The following is a 22,393-nucleotide window of genomic DNA, read 5'->3' as shown; positions in this document are numbered from 1 at the left end:
CCATTCCCGCATTGCTATAAAGAAATACTTGAGTCTGGGTAATTTATAAAGAGGTTTAATTGGCTAATGCAGGGTCCTGCAGGCTGTAGAGGAAGTATAGCAGCATCAGCTCAGCTTCTGGGGAGGCCTCTGGAAACTTACAATTATGCTGCAAGGCAACTAGGGAGCCAGCACTTCACATGGCCACAGTAGGAGGAAAAGAGCGAGCAGTGAGGTGCTACACAATTTTGAACAACCAGATCTCATGAGAACTCTATCAGGAGAACAGCACTAGGGGGATAGTGCTAAACCATTAGAAACCTCCCCAATGATCCAATCACCTCCTACCAGGCCCCAACTCCAACATTGGGGATCACATTTCAAAGTGAGATTTGGGTGGGGACACAGATCTAAACAATATACATAGGCCAATGTATGTTTATGAGGAGAAAAAAATCTGGTTATCTTTTTTTATTTTTTCCCGAGACGGAGTCTTGCTCTGTCGCCCAGACTGGAGTGCAGTGGCACGATCATCTGCTCACTGCAACCTCCGCCTCTCAGGTTCAAGCGATTCTCCTGTCTCAGTCTCCCGAGTAGCTGGGATTACAGGCACACGCCACCATGCCCTGCTAATTTTTGTATTCTTAGTAGAGATGGGTTTTCACCATATTCTCCTGGCTGCTCTCAAACTCTTGACATTGTGATCCGCCCGCCTCGGCCTCCCAAAGTGCTGGGATTACACACGTGAGTCACCGCACCCAGCCCCTGGTTATCTTGAAGGATTTTAGATGGGTTGTTTTCTGATTTTGCCTTATTCTATTATTAATTTGTATCAACCAACATAAGCCAGATTCCAAATTGCTAACTATAATAACGATATTTTAACCAAAAAATATAAAGGGAGAAAATAAAGTATTTTCCCTATGTATAAGATCCTTCTTAATGCTACTGCATTAAATAAATCATAGGCATTGGGTGTCTGACATCAATGCCAAGCGCTTCACCAGTTACAGTTGCTTTGAAGTACTGGGCAATTTACGGCCTTCTCTGAAATTTGGTGTTTTTACCTCTTCAGTAGACATAATACCACGAAAAGTGTAATGAAGGAAGATAGCTTTTCCATGAGGACGAGGCTTCCCCACTGGCCCTTTCCTGCCAAACCAGTGGTACCACAGCGTCCAGAGTAGGGCCTGGCGCCTCTGTTCTTCATTGCCTCTCCCAAATCATTGTACTTTGCTCATTCTTTAAACTTTTAGTTTTAGCCTTATATTATCAGTTTATAGTAATCAATCATCAATCATCTACTGACCCCTAAAAAGTCATTCCTCGTTTATTCCTTGAAGATTGGATCTCCTCGCTTTCCAATAACGCTCCTGTAGTCCTGGGAGGAGTTTAGACTTCAGGAATTCCTGTCTGTTCAGTATTTTCGCTCAAGGACTCAGGGAGAGGGAAGGACGATCCTCAGGGTCACAGTCCACATTCCCTACTAGGCGCTCAGAGATATAGGATTCGTTCCCCATGGGCATTGCGGAAATCGTAGTCAAGGATCACCGCGGAGTCCCAGCGCTTTCCCTGAAGGGTGAGATTCTGAACGTTTTTCCCTCAGCGTTCTGAGCGCAGTCCAAACGTTCAGTGGAGTCGTGGTCATTTTGGCTCACGCGGGCGGGTCCGGGGGATTCTGGGAAATGTAGTCCCGACAATCAGTGGAGTCGCGGGCACTTCCGCTCCGGGGAAGAGGGAGCGGTTGGCGCGGCGCATTCCAGCGTAGTTTGTTCCAGTTCCGCGACTTGCGGGCCATTTATACTGTCAGGGTCTTAAGCTTGGGGCTTGCTGGGACCTGGTGATCCGGTTATGGGAAAAAAAGCCTCGTCGGAGAGCAAAGGTTTGGAGGAACGAGGGCGGCGGCTTTTGTTGTGTCAGCGGAGCCTTCTTGGGCTGGGGCTCTCCTCGCGTTTCGGGGCGGGAGGCGGGGGGCATTGGGACTTGGTTGGGTGGCGTCTCGCCTGGTTTCAGCGTTTCCGGGGCTCTGAGCTCGCCCAGTCTGCCTCCCTGCACTCCAGGCGCATGGTCACTTTTTTACAGTGCAAGGTTGGCTTCTTAATCTCCCTGGGCCTCTGCTTGCTGTTCTTTAAAATGGGGACGTTAGGACCATCCTTGTAGAATCGTTTTGGTAACTGGAATAGGTTACACAACACAAGCAGTCCCTGTCACTTGGTGAGTGGTGGTTTCTTGTTAATTTCCCACGAAACCTGTCAGGTCCCCGGGTGGGGTCAGAGCCCCAGCCCTTGTCTCTGATCCTTGCAGGACGCTGGACGATCCCGGACGCCTTCTGACCTCTTTTTAGGAAGGCGAGGGTTGCGTCCACTTCCACGAAGGGAGGGGAGCATTTAACTTTTCTCGGGGACAGCGACCCAGTCAGGGTGTTTTCACAGCTTTCTCCTTCCCCAGCCTGAAAAAGGACTGCGCGGACTGACTTCTTGGCTACAGAAAGCAAAACTCCACGTGAGTGTGACTTGTCATTTTTCTTTTACAGAGACTGTGTCTTTGTAGCATGTGTAATAGGGTATGGGCATTTATAATAATTAAGCCTTAATTGCTAACTTCAATTCTAGGGTCTTTATACAATTAGAACGTTTAAGTCGCAGCGTGACTGTGGAGAGGTACTGGTCATCCAAGTAGTAAGAGATGGAGCTGAGGTTGGAACCTAGGCACTCAGGGTCAGAGCCCGAGTTGATCATCTCTTGGATATATTCTCATTAAGGCAGAGGAACTAGCTGGACTCAGGTGGGGAAAGTAAGTTAGAACTTGATTAAAGGACCTTAAGAGCAAGGCTAATTGGCTTGGAGTTTTCTCAGTTTTTAAAAACTGTCAACTATTTTGTGTCATTTATTACAAATATTTCACATTCTAATAGAACCATATTACTGTGGAGCATTCAGAAATTACAGAAATATGAAGATACAAAAATTTTAATTACCTATGAAACCAGGATGTAAAGATAGTAATGGTTAAATTTCTAATACGTTTGGTTTTCGTGGTTCTATGTTTATATTTATTTACTTATGTTTTACAACATTTTTATTATACATTTCTCAGTGTTTTTCTACTTATCTGCTTATCCATGGAAATTTCCAAATACGGAGATAATAAACTAGCAACCTGCTGTGTTCTATCATGCTCATTCTTATTCTTCTCATTATTATTACTCCTGTGACTATTTCCCGATTTTTTTTTTTTTTTGAGACGGAGTCTCACTCTGTCGCCCAGGCTGGAGTGCAGTGGTCGGATCTCAGCTCACTACAAGCTCCGCCTCCCAGGTTTACGCCATTCTCCTGCCTCAGCCTCCCAAGTGGCTGGGACTACAGGCGCCCGCCACCTCGCCCGGCTAATTTTTTTGTATTTTTTAGTAGAGACGGGGTTTCACCGTGTTAGCCAGGATGGACTCGATCTCCTGACCTCGTGATCCACCCGTCTCGGCCTCCCAAAGTGCTGGGATTACAGGCTTGAGCCACCGCGCCCGGCCTATTTCCCGATTTTAAAAAAACTTTAGTACAGTAATTATACAATCTTAAGTCTATAGAAAAGTTGCAAAAATGGCATAAGAGGGCAGGGCATGGTGGGTCAGGCCTGAATCCTGAGTTATGGAACCAAGGCACCCGGGGTCAGAGCCCGAGTAATCCCAGCACTTTGGGAGGCCAAGGCCGGTGGATCACTTGAGGCCAGGACTTCGAGACCCACCTGGCCAACATGGCAAAAACCCCTGTCTCTACTAAAGATACAAAAATTAGCTGCATGTGGTGGTGCACGCCTGCAGTCCCAGCTACTCTGGTGGCTGAGGCATGAGAATTGCTTGAACCCAGGAGGAGGAGGTTGCAGTGAGCTAAGATTGCACCACTGCACTCCAGCCTGGGTAACAAGAGCAAAACTCCATCTCAAATAAATAAAATAAAATAAAATTAATTTTTATGGGTAGATATACTTGTTAGCAGGCATCATACTGTAAAGACCAGCATCCCCTGTTCCCCTGTTTGCTTATTCATTCATTCAGAAGTAAATATTCTATCAATATGGACTCAGAACTCAGTCTTGTTAAATGACATGTAGATTAATATTTTTTTTCCAACTTTATTGAGGTGCATTTTACATGTCAGAATTCACCCATTTCAAGTGTACAATTCAGTAATCTTCAGGAACTTTGCTGAATGTAGTAATTGTCATCATAATTTAGTTTAGATCATTTTCATCCCCCAATTGGACTCCTCTTGCCCATTTACATTTAATCCCCCTTCTTACCCCAAATCCCCATCAACAAGTAACCTACTTTCTTTTTATATACATTTGTCTGTTCTGGACGTTTCATATACATGAAATCATACAATCTGTGGTTTTGTGTGCCTGGCTTCTTTGACTCAGCATAGTGTTTCCAAGGTTCATGCATGTTGTAGTGTGAGTCAGTACTTCATTCCTCTTAATTTCCAAGTAAGATTCCATTGTATGGATATGCCAGGATTTGTCTATCCATTTTTCCATAGGAGGGCATTTTGGTTGTGTGCAGTTTGGGATTATTATGAATAATGCTGCTGTGGACATTCATGTGCTAATTCACAATACACTTCTGTGTTGGTGGGGACATCCCTGGCCACACTTTCATGTCTCTTTTCATATCTTCCATAGTGTTCCAGGCACGATTCTGCCTTCTCTCAAATGGCATAACTCTGGACTCTGCAAATTTCCAGAAACAGGAGGAAAAATGACCACATTCAAGGTGAATAAGGCTTGTCTCTCTTGCTGTTAAAATTCCATCTCACTATTCACATTGTCATGTCACCTGAGGAAGACTCAAGAACAACAGGCATTTGAGGACCTGTTTATGCTAAGTGCGTCCTTCTGCCTTTTGAGTTGACTTTGTTTTTAGATGTTGTTTATTTTATTATTTCAGTCGACCTTCTGTATCTGTGGGTTTCACATCTGGGGTTTTGCATCTTTGAATTTTGCATCTGTGAATTCAACCAACCACAGATTGAAACCTGAGTACACGTAAGGCTGACCATACGTATTTTCCTTTTGTGGTTGATTGAGTCTGCAGATGTGGAACCCATGGATGTGGAGGGCTGACTGTAGTACAAACACTATTTTAGGTAAGGGACTTGAGCATCCACAAATTATGGTATCCTCAGGGGTCCTTGAACCAATTCCCCAAGCATATTGAGGGACAACTGTATTTATTTTATGGAGTAGAAAAATTAGTGGGAATGAACAGTTCTCTTGCTTTACTTCTCTGCTTACATATTAGCGGTTTTTATTTTCTTAGAGTCTTTTCCTAATGTGCATTCATAACTATATTGGTATTCATGATATATATCTCATTTTTTGTTGTTATTTTTTCCTTAAGTACTAAATAATGTTCATTTTTTGAGGTTATGCCATATTCCCATTTAATTAATGTGTCTTTTTATTTTTGACTACTTTCCACTCATGGACATTTAGGTGATTTAAGAATTTTATTGTTTTAAATAACACTGCAATGACAATTTTCCTACATGACCATTTCCTCAAAAATCAATTCTGAAAACTTTCTGCTGATTTTTTTGTCACTGCAACTTCCACCTCCTGGGTTCAAGCGATTCTCCTGCCTCAGCCTCCCGAGTAGCTGGGATTACAGGCGTGTGCCACCATGCCCAGCTAATTTTGTATTTTTAGTAGAGATGGAGTTCCTCCATGTTAGTGAGGCTAGTCTCAAACTCCCAACCTCAGGTGATCCGCCCGCCTTGGCCTCCCAAAGTGCCGGGATTACAGGCATGAACCACCGTGCCTGGCTGTAGATAGAATATTCTAACATGGCACAGCACAACAGGCTATAATGGTACTTCACACAAATAATATTGTTGGAGTTTTCATATAGGAAGAGCTAGATTCTGTGTTCTCTGTGCCTCAATCATACTTTGTATGTATTTTATTTACTAGTGTCTTATTGCCTTTATAAAGTAACCATTTTGACCAAAGTAGTAGGTAATAACCTTCATTTAAAATGTCCAGTGATACTGAAGATTTGCCAGTCACTTGTGTTCTGTTACTGCATTTACTCAGAGCAGCAGAATGAGGAGGTTCCTGGTCTCTTCTTCCTCTTAAACAGGTGAAATATGAGAAACCTGCTCAGATTGGCATAGGAAGTCAGGGGTCAGAAACATTAGCCATTCCATTCAAGTGAAAGTGAGAGACAAAAAGAAACAAATATTTCTCAATTGAATGACCCATGGTGTGGATGTCTGGAGTGCCCTGTTGGGTGATGACATCCACAGGTAGTGGGGGACCTCTTGTCTTCCTAACGTGGTGGCACTGTCCTAACATGGTGGCAAAACTCTGTCTCAAAAAAAAAAAAAAAAGAAAAAGAAAAAGAAAAAGAAAGACCTACATGAAATGATGTTCTTTGCTGGATTGGTTATAATGAGAACAATATTGAAAATTAAATATTCATTATTTAGAACAGGTAGATGCAGATCATCAGTTCCCTTGAACAATATGCAGTCATGAAATGAGGTGAAATAGATGATGACAACAGTAATAAATAATAGCTAATGTTTCTCAGGCACTTAGTCTGTGCCATACACTATTTCAAATGCTATTTGTAGTCTCTTGTTCAATGTTTGAAAGAACTCTGACATATAAGAACTATCATACCGAGATGAAACTAGGTGAGCTTATCCAAGGTCACACAACTTTGAAGGGTACCCTTGTGTGCACTGAGGCATGATGGCTCCAGATCATGACACTGAATGCTGCAGGTAATGATGGTGCTGTGTGCCCTGGGTGTACAGAAGGAAAACTACATAGCAGTTTCAGATACGTTACCAAAAGCTTGTTAGTTTGGCAGACTTTAATGAAAAGGGATAGCATCCAGGGTTCCTATGTGAGAGAGGAGGAAGGTGGGTGTTATCATGTATGTTGGTTCTGACTTGCTAAATGTTTCTGGGGCATTTGGTAATATTTACCAAAAGGTAAAACCTGTATGGCTCAGGATGCATCATTTAGAGTTCTAGATGGTTACTTACAAATAGACTCAGTGAAGCCACAAAGGAAATGTCGAAGGCTATTGTAACTGATGTACTTTTACTGACGCTAAGGAGAATCAAAGTGTGGCATTGATAAGATGGAAGGAGAAGGGCTGAGAAATCTACACATTAAGTCTCTGAAAATCAGGACCAGCTTCCCCCACATACTCTCCACTTTCTCAGTGCTGTTTCTTTTCAAGAGGTTATTAATAAGGCTGAAGTGAGGTGTGTTTAATGTTATAGGAGGGACTGACCTTCAAGGATGTGGCAGTGGTCTTCACTGAGGAGGAGCTGGGGCTGCTGGACCCTGTCCAGAGAAATCTGTACCGAGATGTGATGCTGGAGAACTTCAGGAACCTCCTGTCAGTGGGTGAGGACATGAGCCTTCTGACACTCAATGTCAGTCTCCTGGAGTGATTTTGTGTCTTCATGGGTTCAGCACTTTGGAGGTCTTCAATTAGTTGCCTGCATTTGTGGACCTGACTTTCCTATCAGTAGTTTTAGTGAAATAAAAGAGATAGAAAATATTAGAGTTCATTAAAAGAGGTGGAATACATAGCAAATAAAACTGGTAAATCACATGAGTGGTGTGAGAACCTGTGGGAGGAGATTTATTGAAAATAGGTGGGGGCCAAGCACAGTGGCTCACGCCTGTAATCCCAGCACTTTGGGGGGCTGAGATAGGTGGATCACCTGAGGTTGGGAGTTTGAGACCAGCCTGGCCAACATGATGAAACTCCATCTCTACCAAAAAATAAAAAAATACAAAAATTAACCACGTGTGGTGGTGCATGCCTCTTATCCCACCTACTTGGGAGGCTGAGGCATGAGAATTGCTTGAACCCAGGAGCCAGAGGTTGTAGTGAGCCTAGATCACGCCACTGCACTCCAGCCTGGGTGACAGAGTGAGACTGTCTCAAAAAAAAAAGAAGACATTAGTTAGAGATGTAAGTTTAGTAACGCAACAAGATGTAACAGTTTTTCTGTTGTTTGAGGTAACACCCAGAGTTTTTTGTTTTATTTTTAAGAAGATTAATGAGTGCAGACAGAAAGGTGAGGTTGGAGTAAAAGTTTAATAAGCAAAAGAAGAAAGCTTTTTGCCAGCAGAGAGGGGGACCCAAACAGGGTTCCCCCTATGAGGCAGGGGTGTGGGGTTTTTATGGACTGTGAAGGGGAAAGAATGTGCTGTTTGTGGGCTATTTTGGAGAAAGTGTGACTTAGCTTGGCCCCGGGACCTTGGCCTGGAACCAATCAGGTTGAAGTGAAGATTTATAGAGGCCGGACTTATAGTTTGAACAAAAGAAAGTAGAGTGCCCACTGGAACCCACTAGAGCGCACTGTACCCATGCCCACAAAAGGAGAAGAAACTTTCCTGGGAGCCTGCTGACTACAAAGGACAAAGGCATTCTTATGCCAGGCCTTCCTCCTTTATCTGAGTGAGCTGGAGGTTTGTATAAGTTTTTATCCAAATGGGCTGGAGGTTTTTCTATCTGTGCAGCCGTGGGCATGTCTCCAGGCACAACACCCTGTGCTAGTTCTCTTATTGGTGCCTGCAGCTTAAATTTTTTTTCCAGGCTGCTTTTTATGTTTTATAAAAATAAGGCACTAACCCATGGGTCAGGAGCTCTCCAAAGACCCTTCCCTTGCTGTCTACCTAAGGCAAGCGAACTAACTCCTTTCAGAAATAGGTTTTTATAGCACATATTTGTGTATATGTTTCTGGATCTTGAAATACTGATACTACTTCATTAGGTGTTTCTAAAAGTGTTTGAAAACCCTTCTTTTGATTGATTGATCAGTATACAGTAGTAATTCAAATTGCCAGTAAGTTCAGTTGTACCTTTAGTGTGTTTGTTTTAAACATGTGACTTTGCATGTTCTAGGGCATCACCCCTTCAAACATGATGTATTCCCTTTAGAAAAGGAAAAAAAGCTTGGTATGATGAAGACAGCAACTCAAAGAAAAGGGAAATCAGGTAAGAACCAAGTAGCTGAGAGTCCTTGTACGTGATTGTCCATCTGTTGTACTTCTGTCCCCTGCTGTTGCTGTCATCTGGTCCAAATTGCCAAACCTCTGTCCTGGATGATTGCAGCAGCCTTTGTACTGGGCGCACTGCTTCCACCCTTCATAGTATAAAGTATGTTCTCCTACAGGCTGTTCTCCATGTCGCAGCTAAAGTGATCCTTTGGAAATGTAAGTCAAATTGCCATTCTTCTGCTTAAGACCTTGTACAGGGCTGGGCATGGTGGCTCACGCCTGTAATCCCAGCACTTTGGGGGGCCAAGACCGGAGGATCACCTGAGGTCAGGAGTTTGAGACCAGCCTGGCCAACATGGCAAAACCTCATCTCTACTAAAAATACAAAAATTAGCCAAGCGTGGGGGCGAGCGCCTGTAGTCCCAGCTACTTGGGCAGCTTAGGCAGGAGGCAGAGGTTGCAGTGAGCCGAGATCACACCACTACACTCCAGCCTGAGCAATAGAGCGACACTCCATCTAAAAAAAAAAATAAAGACTCTGAATGGCTTCTTATTTTTCTTAAAGTTGAAGACTCTTAAAGGAGCTTATGGAGTCCTACGTGGTCTGCTGTTCATCCTCCTCTGCCTCACTGACTACATCTCCTGTATTCTACCTCTTGCTCCATCTTTTCCAGCCACATCATCCTCCCTGCTGTTTCCCAGACCTGCTAAGGACACTGCTTGCTCTGTCGCCCAGGCTGGAGTGCAGCGGTGCAATCTCAGCTCACTGCAACCTCTGCCTCCCAGGTTCAAGCGATTCTCCTGCCTCAGCCTCCCAGGTAGCTGGGATTACAGATGCCTGTAACCACGCCCGGCTGATTTTTGTATTTTTTGTAGAGACAGGGTTTCACTGTGTTGGCCAGTCTGGTCTCCTGAACTCAAGTAATCTGCCTGCCTCAGCCTCCCAAAGTGCTGGGATTACAGGCGTGAGCCACCGTGCCCAACCTGGACACTGTATTCTTACTGCTCTCATGACATATTACCCCAAACTGAGTGGATTAAATGATAAAAATGTATTGTCTTTCAGTTCTTTGTTGGAAGTCCAACATGGGTCTCACTAGGCTGAAATCAAGCTGTCAGCAGGTCCGTTTCTTCCCGAAGGCTCTAGGGAGGGAGAATCTGTATCCTTACCTTGTCAGTGTGTAGGGGCTGCCAAAAAATTTCATAGCTTGTGACCTCTTCACAGCCCAGCAACATTGCTTCTCTGATCATTCTTCCATAGTCACATTTCCCTTTTATTCTCTCTTTATCCTTTTTCCACTGTATAAGGACCTTCTAATTACATTGGGCGCACTTGGATAATAGAGAATTGCCTTCTATTTTTAGTTCAGCTGATTTGCAACCTTAATTCCCTCTGCAACTTAAATTACCCTTTGTCATAACCTGACATATTCTTAGGATGAGAATTAGAACGTGAATTCTTTGGGGGATGATTATTCTGCCAACTACAGATACTTCTGCCTCAGAGCCCTTATTTGCCCTTGTCTTTGCCTGGAAAAACTCACCTACAATCCTCTCGGCCCCTCTCTTAGTTCGTCCTGGTCTCTGCTGTTTTAATTTCACAGTGGAGGCCTTTTCTGACGACCTTGCTGGAAATGCCATCCTTTACTCTCTGCCCTGCCTTCTCTTGTGTCTCATAGACTTTGGTTTACTTGCTTGTCCCCTCTTTCTCCCCACTGGAATATAATCTCTAAGAGTGGAGGAATTTTTTTGTTTGTTTATTACTCTACCATTGGTGCCTAAATAATTCTGTTACATGGCAGATATCTGTTAATATAATTATTTGTTGGTGTAATGAAGGCGTTATGGATGGATGCGACCTCACTCTAGGGGTCTTGCAGCTAGGACAGGTCATACACAAACCAGAGTGAATGAAGGGGGTTGCAGAACATTATTTGTTTTCTGATGGCTGCACATCCAGTTTCTTCTGCCTTAGGTGCCCTTCACATGAATGTTTGTGTGTGCACTTGAACCTCATCCCATGAAAACTTACAAGCATCGTGTTTGTGACCACACTGAGTAACAAGCCTTCCCGTTGGCTTTCCTGGAGGCTTTCATAGTATGGAACACATTCATTTCTAGGAAGGAATAATCTTCGAATGAAGATTCTGATGTCTACTTCTGAGACAGCTCACCACACAAGAAGATAATTATTTCCTAAGGTGTCAGATAGTAACTAGGTTGCAAACTGCTTTCCTTTCAACAGACTGCCCATCTGAACCTCATTTGCTTGTTCCAAAGTGCCCATCCACATCACTGCCCCCAGGTTTCACCTCCCCTATGCCAGAGGTGGAAGATTTGAGTGGCAAAAGTGACACAGTTGAATGTTGCCTAACTCTCTGGTTCAAAAATATGCTATGCTTTTATTTTCTACAAATGTAGTAGCCACTAAGCATATGCTAAAGAATATAGATGTCATACATTTTTTCCTTTATTTTTATAAAGACCTGGCTTTTATTTTCAACTAGTTGACATTATAACTTGGGAAAAATGAAGAAACTTCTTGCTCAAAATTGTCACATTATCAGAGAGACTTGTCCCCCTCCAAAAACTATTTTTAAGGGTTAGTTTGTTAAATATAATCATATATTCATCATATATATATACACACATGTGTATATATATATAATATACCAAGAGTTACATACTCTCCTATGAATATTTTTCCAAGGTGTCGCGGTTGGAAATTATCTTTCCATTTGAAGCAGTTTGTTTAATTCAGGACCAGGTAAGTTCTAGAACCAAAGTTTTCCAGCTCTTTTGAGCATAAGCCATAGCAAGAAATGCATCTTTCATGGAAACTAGAGAAATGAAACAAACATTTCATGTCTGTATCGATTGACATTATAGCTTTAGTAGGCATTATACATAAGGACCCCTTTCCTGTTGGTGTTAATACTCTGATAGTTTCTATCCTGGTTCTTTTTTTCTGATTGCTTATTACAAGCTCTTAAGTTTATTTCACAGCTCACTAAAGGGCTACAGTTTTTAACTTGAAAAACTGTTGTGAAAGGCCCAACTTACCTACATTGAGAGCTTCAGAAGGAACCAGTGTATAGGGCTTCCTGCTTTCTTTTCATCCCAAGTGATTCTTGCCACCTTCAAATTTTCTTATTAGCCTCACCCTGAATGTGCCTGTCTCTTATACAGCTTTTCAGCTTCTCTGAAAAATTACAATTTTCTGTTCTTTTCCTATTTCAAATAACTTATTTGGAAAAGATGTTTAAATTCTGGCAAAAAAAGAGTCAAGCTGGGGTTCATTTATTCATTTGACATGCATTTATTGAGCATTCACTGTGACAAGCACAGTTCTGGACAATGGTTAGAAAGTAGGAAAGTGTAAAATGAGTATTATGTCAAAATTAGAAAGTGCTTCCCTCATTGATGCTGCATTGTGGTGGGAAGGACATACATTAAACAACCAGTAACTTAGTGTGCCCAGTGGTTAAAAGTGCTGTGAAGAACATAGACAAATTCAAGTTGCCAGAGGTGAATAGGGTGAAGACAGCATTCATTATTTTTCAATGGGTAATAAAGCAAGCCTCATTGGTGAGCTGACATTGAGCAGAGACCTACAAGATGTGAGGAACCGTCCATCTCGCTATCTGGGAAGAGTTCCTGCCTGAATATAACTCCTGCTGTGGGGGCGGCTTTCAAAGTTTACACTGTGACATCATCTTTTTCTTTTCTCTGTCTCCATATCAGTTGTGAAATATTGGAGTCTACTTCTTTTTCACTTCTTTTTTTTTTTCTGGAGGTCTGAATTACTGCCAGATTTTAGAATAATATATGTTATCAGTTCAACTTTCTTTCCTTTTAGTCCTCATGTAGGAAACTTGCTGACAGAAGCTAAAGTTTCACCATCTGCTTATCTGCTTATATTTTAGTCAGTATGTGGTTAGATACTTGCTCCCAGCCTGCAAGTCATGTTAACCATTCCAGTCACCTGGACATTGAAGTAACTTTCCAATAAAATGACCCAAGGCAGAGTTATATAGACTCCATTTAACAAATGTCTACTGATACAGTAGACTTTTTTTTTTTTTTTTGAGACAAAGTCTCACTCTGTCACTCAGGCTGAAGTGCAGTGATAAAATCATGGCTCACTGCAGCTTCTAACTTCTGAGTTCAAGTGATCCTCCATCTCAGCCTCCCAAATAGTGGGAACTACAGGTGCGTGCCACCACATCTGGCCAATTTTTTAAAAAGTTTTTTTGTAGGGACAGAGTCTTGCTGTGTTGCCCAGGCTGGTTTTGAACTCCGGGGCTCAAGTGATCCTCCGGTTTCAGCCTCCCAAAGTGCTTGCATTACAGGTGTGAGCCACTGCACCCTGCCAAGAGGCAGCTTTTAAATGACTATTCCTGCAGGGAGGGGAGTAAGTTTTTCCCCTGTAAAAATTTTCTTAGAGGTACTTCTTTCCACTAAACTTTTGTGGAGAAGTTCATTTAAAAAATAATTTCCAAATATTTATATGTCTTTGTACAAGATTACACATTTTGGAATATTATTAAGGATAAATAAACCTTTCAGAAGACACATTTTAAATCTAAGTTATATTAGAAGTGGTCAAGAGTTTATAATAGCTGCCAACTCATTTAATGTCTATCAACACAGAAAAATAAGATTAAGTGTATGTGTTATGCAGAATATTCAATAATATGGTTGATCCTTGAACAATATGGGGGTTAGGGACACCAACTCCCCTCACAGTAAAAAATCCATGTATAAGTTTTGACTCCCCCATAAAACTTTACTCATAGCCTACTTTGACTGAAAGACCTACTGATAACATAGTCAATTAACACATATTTTTATGTTATAATGTATTATATACTGTATTCTTACCATAAAGGAAGAATTCTTTATTCTTACAATAAAGAGAAGAGAAAATGTTATTAAGAACATTATAAGGAGGAAGAGGAGGGGTTGATCTTGCTGTCTTAGGGATGGCAGAGATGGAAGAAAATCCATATATAAGTGAACACATGCAATTCAAACCTGTGTTGTTCAAGGTTCAACAGTATTTTGAACATGTAAATATAAATATTTCAGGTTATTTAATAATTTGAATATGTAACATGAACCTAAACTGCAAAGTATTTGATTATTTTCTTACTTTCCCTTGAAGTTCTTGTTGATTCATATTATCTACATTTTTTTAACTTTTAATATTTTTAATAGAGATACATTCTTGCTTTGTCTCAAACCCCTGGCCTCAAACTATCCTTCTGCCCCAGCCTCCCAGAATTCTGGGATATACAGGCATTACCATGCCTGGCCTATGCTTTTTATATTTGTATAATTTACTATTTATTATTCTACACTGACTTTAAAATTGGATGGAAATGGCAGTACTTTAACAATTTGTATCATGTTAAATTTTAAAATTAACTCTGACTTCTACCTTGTGTCTCACATAGGAGACTTGGTATGGTCTAATGCCTGGTAGATAGCAGCCAATTGGACCACCTCTTGATTTATCTAGGCATGGAAATCAGAGATCATGATACACAGTGGAAAAGACCATTACACAAACTGGACCTTCTCTGGATTTGTTAAAATCCCATGCTCTCACTTAAGTATGACATCTTGAAAACTTTTAACAGAGCTTCCACATCTCTGAATTCTCTGTCTTTACAGCAGACAAGATCCAAAGTGAGATGGAGACTGTTCCAGAAGCAGGACGACATGAAGAGCTTTCCTGGGGGCAAATCTGGAAACAGATTGCATGTGATTTAATCAAGTATGAAGACTCTATGATAAATATTTCTCGGTTCTCCAAACAAGGTGATTTGTCCTGCCAGGTTAGGGCAGGACTGTATACAACTCACACGGGACAGAAACTTTACCAATGTGATAAGTACAAAAAATCCTTCACTGACATCTGCAACTTTGATCTTCATCAACAGTTACACTCAGGAGAGAAATCTCATACGTGTGATGAGTGTGGAAAAAGCTTCTGTTACATCTCAGCCCTTCATATTCATCAGAGAGTCCACATGGGAGAGAAACGCTATAAGTGTGACGTGTGTGGTAAGGAATTCAGTCAGAGCTCACATCTGCAAACTCATCAGAGAGTCCACACTGTAGAGAAACCATTCAAATGTGTGGAATGTGGGAAAGGCTTCAGTCGTAGATCAACACTTACTGTGCATTGCAAATTACACTCAGGAGAGAAACCTTACAATTGTGAGGAATGTGGGAGGGCCTTCATACATGCTTCCCATCTTCAGGAACATCAGAGAATCCATACTGGGGAGAAACCATTCAAATGTGATACATGTGGTAAGAACTTCCGTCGTAGATCAGCACTTAATAATCATTGCATGGTCCATACAGGAGAGAAACCATACAAATGTGAGGACTGTGGTAAGTGTTTCACTTGTAGCTCAAACCTTCGTATCCATCAAAGGGTCCACACAGGAGAGAAGCCTTACAAGTGTGAAGAATGTGGAAAGTGCTTTATTCAGCCATCACAATTTCAGGCCCACCAGAGAATCCACACTGGAGAGAAACCATATGTATGTAAAGTGTGTGGTAAGGGTTTCATTTACAGTTCAAGTTTTCAGGCCCATCAGGGAGTCCACACTGGAGAGAAGCCATACAAATGCAATGAGTGTGGGAAGAGCTTCAGAATGAAAATTCATTATCAAGTGCATCTGGTAGTCCACACAGGGGAGAAACCCTATAAATGTGAAGTATGTGGGAAAGCCTTCCGTCAGAGTTCATATCTTAAAATCCATCTGAAAGCACATAGTGTACAGAAACCTTATAAGTGTGAGGAGTGTGGGCAGGGCTTCAATCAGAGCTCACGACTTCAGATTCACCAGCTGATCCATACCGGCGAGAAACCATACAAATGTGAAGAGTGTGGCAAGGGATTTAGTCGTAGAGCAGATCTTAAAATTCATTGTAGGATCCACACAGGAGAGAAACCATATAATTGTGAGGAGTGTGGGAAGGTCTTCAGTCAGGCCTCGCATCTTTTAACCCATCAGAGAGTTCACAGTGGGGAAAAACCATTTAAATGTGAAGAGTGTGGGAAGAGCTTCAGTCGGAGTGCACACCTTCAAGCCCATCAAAAAGTCCACACTGGAGAAAAGCCATACAAATGTGATGAGTGTGGGAAGGGCTTCAAGTGGAGCTTGAACCTTGACATGCATCAGAGGGTACACACAGGAGAAAAACCCTATACATGTGGGGAGTGTGGGAAGCACTTCAGTCAGGCATCAAGTCTTCAACTTCATCAGAGTGTCCACACAGGAGAGAAGCCATACAAATGTGATGTGTGTGGTAAAGTCTTCAGTCGGTCTTCACAACTACAGTATCATAGGCGAGTTCACACTGGGGAGAAACCTTACAAATGTGAGATATGTGGTAAGAGGTTCAGCTGGCGATCAAATCTTGTAAGTCATCACAAAATTCATGCTGCTGGTACATTGTATGAAAATGATGAGAATAATAACATCAGAGAGTTGTCAGAGGAAGGAAGCTCTACAAGGTGATTAAAAACAAACAAAAAAAACTCATGTACAACCTGAATGCCTGTAATCAGATTTCATAGGAGAGAAAAAATTTTCTTTATCAACCTCCTTGAATTTATTCGATTTGTAATGCTTCACATTTCCACCTAGACTTTTTTTTTTTTTTTTGAAACAGAGTCTCGTTCTGTTGCCCATGCAGGATGCAGTGATGCGATCTCAGCTCACTGCAACCTCCACCTCCTGGGTTCAAGCAATTCTCCTGCCTAAGCCTGCCTGGGTGGTTGGGATTACAGGTGTGCACCACCACACCTGGCAACTTTTTGTATTTTTAGTAGAGATGGGGTTTCACCATACTGGCCAGGCTGGTCTCAAACTCCTGACCTCATGTGATCCACCCACCTCGGCCTCCCAAAGTGCTGGAATTACAGGTGTGAGCCACTGCCCCGGCCTCCATCTAGACTTTGAAATGATTGCCTTCTAATTACAATAGCATTCTCTTATTTAAAATATTTGTTTTATTTAAGTCAGTGTTTAAGCAATAGCTCAACATATCCCAGTGGTCCAGTGACCACACAGCTGAGAACCCTTGTTAAGTGGTACAGTAAAGAATCTGTCAAAACTTTGACATTTATGACATGTCACCTAGGAAATAGGACTTAGAAAATGAGTTTGACCTGGGCTTTAAAAAAGTATACTGATGAAGGTGCCAGAATTGATGTCCATTACACTGTAAGCTTCATGGGGTCAGGAAGTTTGCTGCTGAATCTATACAATGTTAACATTGACTAGTGCTTGTAGGTGTGCTCAATACTTGTGTGTTAACTGAATCAAAAGGAGTACATGTACAATATTTTAACATTGCATCCAAAGGAAGAAACCTGCAAAATAAAATTATTTGGGGAAATGAACATTGTTGAAATGCAGAAAACCATTGGATACTACAGCCTACAATATTAATATGGTATTACCCTTTTACAGTTGACACCTGTCTTCTCTCTAGTCTCTCCTCTCAAATTTGGTTCTTATTGTTTGAGAGCCTGTCTAGTTTCCCAAGGGTTGTATAAAACATAAGTTGAAGTACCTTTATTTTTAATTTTATTTTTGAGACCAGACCTCGCTCTGTCATTGAGGCTGGAGTGCAGTGGCATAATCATGGCTCACTGCAGCCTCGTCCTCCCAGGCTCAATCCATCTACCCATCTCACCCTCTGAGTAGCTGGGACCACAAGCACGTGCCACCACTCCCAGCTAATTTTCGATGTTTGGTAGAGAAAGGGTTTCCCCACGTTGCCCAGGCTGGTCTTGAACTCCTGAGCTCAAGCAATCCACCCTCCTTGGCCTCCCAAAGTGTTAGAATTACAGGCGTGAGCCACCACACCTGACCAAGTTGAAGTATCTTGTGATTTTTTCTGACAGTGCAGACTGAAAAAAATTTAACCTGACAACAAGAGATTACTGAATATTACATAATTGAGTTTTTAATCCATTAATGTTAAGGCAGGAGTTTAACACTTTTAAAGTGTCAGAAGTAGTTGCCAATGCCAAATTTTTATCAATCCCCTTGAATTTATTTGATTTCTATCTTTCCACATTTCCATCCAGACTTTGAAATGATTGCCTTCTAAAAACTGTAGCATTCTCTTATTAAAACTTCTGGCTGGGCATGGTGGCTCATGCCTGTAACCCCAGCACTTTGGGAGGCCAAGGCGGGTGGATCACCTGAGGTTAGGACTTCGAGACCAGCCTGACCAACATGGTGAAACTCCGTCTCTACTACATACAAAAAATTAGCTGGGCATGGTGGCAGACGCCTATTGAGTCTCCCTCTTTTGCCCAGGCTGGAGTGCAGTGGCGCGATCTTGGCTCACAGGTACTCGGGAGGCTGAGGCAGGAGAATTACTTGAATCCGGGAGGCGGAGGCTGCAGTGAGCTGAGACTGCGCCATTGCACTCCAGCCTGGGCGACAGAGCAAGACTCTGTCTCCAAAAAAAAAAAAAAAAGACTTCTCAGGTAGGGGCTCTACCATATTTTTACCCCACACCCATTAAGCAAATACCAAAAACAGCTTGTGGAAATTTGATAATTTTATAATTATTTGATAATTTTGATAATTTTTTCAAATGTATTATTTGGGCAAGATTGACATTTACCATGCTTTTCCCTATTCCCAGTGAACGGGTTTAAGGAAGAGTGTTTTTCAGAATTTACACTGTATATCTCTGATCTGGAAGTTATATAATTGGAATTTATGATTATGAGATTAAACTACCAAAAAGACTAAGTAACATATCAATGATATCAATGAATTGTTTTAAATGGAAGTGTGTGTTCCTCCGTAATAAGTTGACTTTTGATATTTTCATTCTTGTATTGACCTGAAGCCATTAAAATGGTGGCAGGTATCTGTAATGACAGGATAAAGAAATAATATGGCCTTTGGAAGATCATAGACTATAGCCTTTGTAGCATAATGAAATCCATACATTTTTGTGAGTGAGTGTGTATGTACATGCATAAGATAATGTGTAAAGGATACTATTTTTTTTTTAAGCAATTTTCTCTAGCAATGAGCATTTTGTGGTATTTTTCCATTTTATAATTCCATAAATTAATTTTAATTCCTTATTAAACATCAATATTACCAAAGCAGTAAATTATGTACATTAGAATTTTGAAAAGTGCTACATAATAATCCCTTACAATTAAAGCCTCAAAATGTGTTCTATATCATTATATGGCACATAAGATCATAAGTAATGGATTCTGAAAGCCAATTATAAAAACAAAAAAATTATCTGTCCAAATACGTGGATAAATGGGTGAGTGTGAACAACATTATCTTTGCAATTAATGCCTACTACACTTTTTTTTGTTGTTGTTTTGAGATGGAGTCTACCTCTGTTGCCCAGGCTGGAGTGCAGTGGCACGATCTTGGCTCACTGCAACCTCCGTCTCCTGAGTTCAAGCGATTCTCCTGCCTCAGCCTCCTGAGAATTACAGGGGCATGCCACCAACTAAGTTTTTTTTGTTTGTTTTGTTTGTTTGTTTGTTTGAGATGGACTCTCACTCTGTTGCCAGGCTGGAGTGGAGTGGTACAATCTCAGCTCACTGCATCCTCTGCCTCCTAGGTTCAAGCAATTCTGCCTCAGCCTCCTGAGTGGCTGGAACTACAGGCGTGCGCCACCACGCCCAGCTAATTTTTGTATTTTTAGTAGAGACAGGGTTTCACCATGTTGGCCAGGATGGTCTCAATCTCTTGACCTTGTGATCCGCCCACCTCGGCGTCCCAAAGTGCTGGGATTACCACCGTGAACCACCGCACCCAGCCTAAGTTTTGTATTTTTAGTAGAGACGGGGTTTCACCATGTTGGCCAGGCTGGTCTTGAGCTCCTGACCTCAAGTGATCTGCCCACCTCGGCCTCTCAAAGTGCCAGGATTACAGGCATGATCCGCTGTGCCCAGCCTCGGTTGCTACATCTTTTAAAGCAGTAATCCATAACACACAGAGAGAAAATCCCGGAAGTGAAAACAAAGTGGGATACATATGTTAGGGAAGTATGTTTAAAAAGGTTCACTGAGGAAAAGGTGTGCATAAGGGGAGAATATACTGCAATCCACTTACTGGATGTGGAACAAGTGAGGTCTAAGGGTGGGTTTGAATGCCATTCCACATTCCTTGGACATGATGGTGATATTTTCAGTACAGTGGATTAAAGCATGGGTCCCTACCCCCTGGGCCACAGACCCTGTTGGGAACAGGGCCAGACAGCAGAAGGTGAGCAGTGGGCAAGTGAGCAAAGCTGAGTTCTGCCTTCTGTCAGATCAGTGGCATGAGCCCTATTGTGAACTGTGCTTGTGAAGCACCTAGGTTGCAGCCAGGCGCAGTGGCTCATGCCCGTATTCCCAGCACTTTGGGAGGCAGAGGCGGGCAGATCACCTGAGGTCAGGAGTTGGAAACCAGCCTGACCAATACAGTGAAACCCCATCTCTACTAAAAATACAAAAATTAGCCGGGCGTGGTGGCAGGTGCCTGTAATCCCAGCTACTCAGGAGGCTGAGGCAGGAGAATCACTTGAACCCAGGAGATGGAGGTTGCAGTGAACCGAGGTCACGCCATTGCACTCCAGCCTGGGCAACAAGAGTGAAACTATGTTAAAGAAAAAAAAAAAAAAACTAAGTTGCTTGCTCCTTGTGAGAATAAAATGATAAATGTAATGTGCTTGAATCATCCCCAAACCATCCCCATCCCCTTCACCTCACCTTGTGGAAAAATATTGTCTTCTGCAAAGCTGGTCCCCTGTGCCAAAAAGGTTGGGAACTGCTGGATTAAAGGGCTTTACTCAATAAATTATATCTAAGTGGGGAGACTTTTTTCCACTATTGATTTTCTTCAGTATACCTTCACTGGATGCTTGCTAGTCATTAAGGTCCATGCTACCTCAATTTGCATGGTGTGCTGAGAATTGGTAATACCACCTTCACATTCTTGTAATTCACTAGGAGGACTCAAGACACCCTATGTTATCATAGTCACTATGATTTATTATAGTAAAATATATAAAGTAAGTTGAGCAAAGGGAAAATGTGCATGGGATGAAGTCCAGAAGAAATCAGGTACAAGCTTCCAATAATCCTCTTCCTGTGGAATCATTCATGATGTACTGTTTCTTCAGCATTGAATTGTAACATGTGAAATGTCTATCCAGGAAGCTCAATGGAGACTTAGTGCCCTAGGCACTGTGTTGTGTTTTGTTTGTTTTGTTCTGGAACTGGTCACATAGGCCAGCTTGGGCCAAAATTCTAGATTCCCAGAAGGAATTCAGCATAACTCACATTATACAAATAGCTGGGGCATGGTGAGCCACTCTTATCAGGGAATTCTGGAAATCCTCCTGAAATTCAAGTTCCTGGACACCAGTCAAGGGCTAACCTTGTATCTTGTGCTGCTATAACAGAATACCACAGATTAGGTAATTTATAAACAATATAAATTTATCTGTCACAGTGCTTGAGGCTGGGAAGTCCATAGTGAAGATGCTGGCAGGTTTAATGTCTGGTGAGGGCTGCTGCTTTCTGCTTCCAATATGGCATCTAGTTGCTGCATCTTCTGGAGGAGACAGGTGCTATGTCCTCATATGGTGGGAGCAATGAAAGAGCAAGAAGGGATTAAGTTTTAACAAGGCAACACCATCAAACTATAGCCTGTTGCAAGCAGGCCTTTTAAGTATAACAGCCTCAGGCCTATGTTAACTCTTTTTCTGAACACAGGGCTTCAGAAATCCAGTACCTATATTCTTTTCTTTTTCTTTCTTTGTATGACCAGATACTACATTAAGTCATCTTCCTTCAAGGTAATTTGTAACCAAAACTAGTAGACTAAACCAAATAATTTCTTGCCCCTCCACCCCATAACTGATGACTGTAGGTACAGTCTACATCTACCTTCCTTGTGACCTGAGTCTTCAGGTTAGTCACAAGATAGCTGTAGAAACTGGGAGCTATCTGGCTTTATTTGTTTTTTTTTTTTTTTTGAGACGGAGTCTCGCGCTGTGTCACCCAGGCTGGAGTGCAGTGGGCGATCTCGCTCACTGCAAGCCTCCGGCCCCAGGGAAGTTCACCATTCTCCTGCCTCAGCCTAAGTGGACTACAGGCCACACTCCTGCCAGCCTGCTGTTTTTTGTATTTTAGTAGAGACGGGTTTCACCCATGCCATAGGGCTAGATGGTCTCGATCTCCTGACCTCGTGATCCACCTCACTTCGCCTCCAAAGTGCTGGGATTACAGGCTTGAGCCACCGCCCCCGGCCGCTTTATTTGTTTTTGGTTGGTGGTTGGTTGTTCACAGTCAAGAGGAGAGAACTGTCTC

General features: G+C 42.1%; 1 protein-coding gene across 3 annotated transcripts; it reads left to right on the top strand.

The window, feature by feature from the left end:
- Positions 1-738: 738 nt before the first annotated feature.
- On the top strand, positions 739-17,437 carry ZNF234 (zinc finger protein 234). 3 transcript variants are annotated; one of them, XM_031659384.1, is made up of 6 exons: positions 739-1,861; positions 2,412-2,481; positions 4,654-4,744; positions 7,272-7,398; positions 8,912-9,004; positions 14,686-16,550. In XM_031659384.1, exons 3-6 carry the CDS (start codon positions 4,730-4,732, stop codon positions 16,548-16,550), a joined length of 2,100 nt encoding a protein of 699 aa, XP_031515244.1. In that variant the 5' UTR covers positions 739-1,861; positions 2,412-2,481; positions 4,654-4,729. The 3 variants fall into 3 exon arrangements, with proteins under 3 accessions (XP_031515244.1, XP_031515243.1, XP_031515245.1); XM_031659383.1 differs by having other exon boundaries at positions 740-1,861; positions 2,428-2,481; positions 14,686-17,437; XM_031659385.1 differs by lacking the exons at positions 739-1,861; positions 2,412-2,481; positions 4,654-4,744; positions 7,272-7,398 and adding an exon at positions 7,878-8,475 and having other exon boundaries at positions 14,686-17,437.
- The last annotated feature ends 4,956 nt before the right edge of the window (positions 17,438-22,393 follow it).

Source organism: Papio anubis, chromosome 20, assembly GCF_008728515.1.
Source record: "Papio anubis isolate 15944 chromosome 20, Panubis1.0, whole genome shotgun sequence".
Taxonomy (NCBI): Eukaryota; Metazoa; Chordata; class Mammalia; order Primates; family Cercopithecidae; genus Papio; species Papio anubis.
This window is presented reverse-complemented; position numbering and strand designations above follow the sequence as displayed.

What these genes read in the sequence shown, in the direction of transcription:
- ZNF234 (XM_031659383.1), top strand. An exon ending in CAGGAACCTCCTGTCAGTGG is followed by an intron (nt 7,399 to 8,911) that starts GTGAGGACATGA and finishes TGCATGTTCTAG; the next exon opens with GGCATCACCCCTTCAAACAT. An exon ending in TCAAAGAAAAGGGAAATCAG is followed by an intron (nt 9,005 to 14,685) that starts GTAAGAACCAAG and finishes CTGTCTTTACAG; the next exon opens with CAGACAAGATCCAAAGTGAG.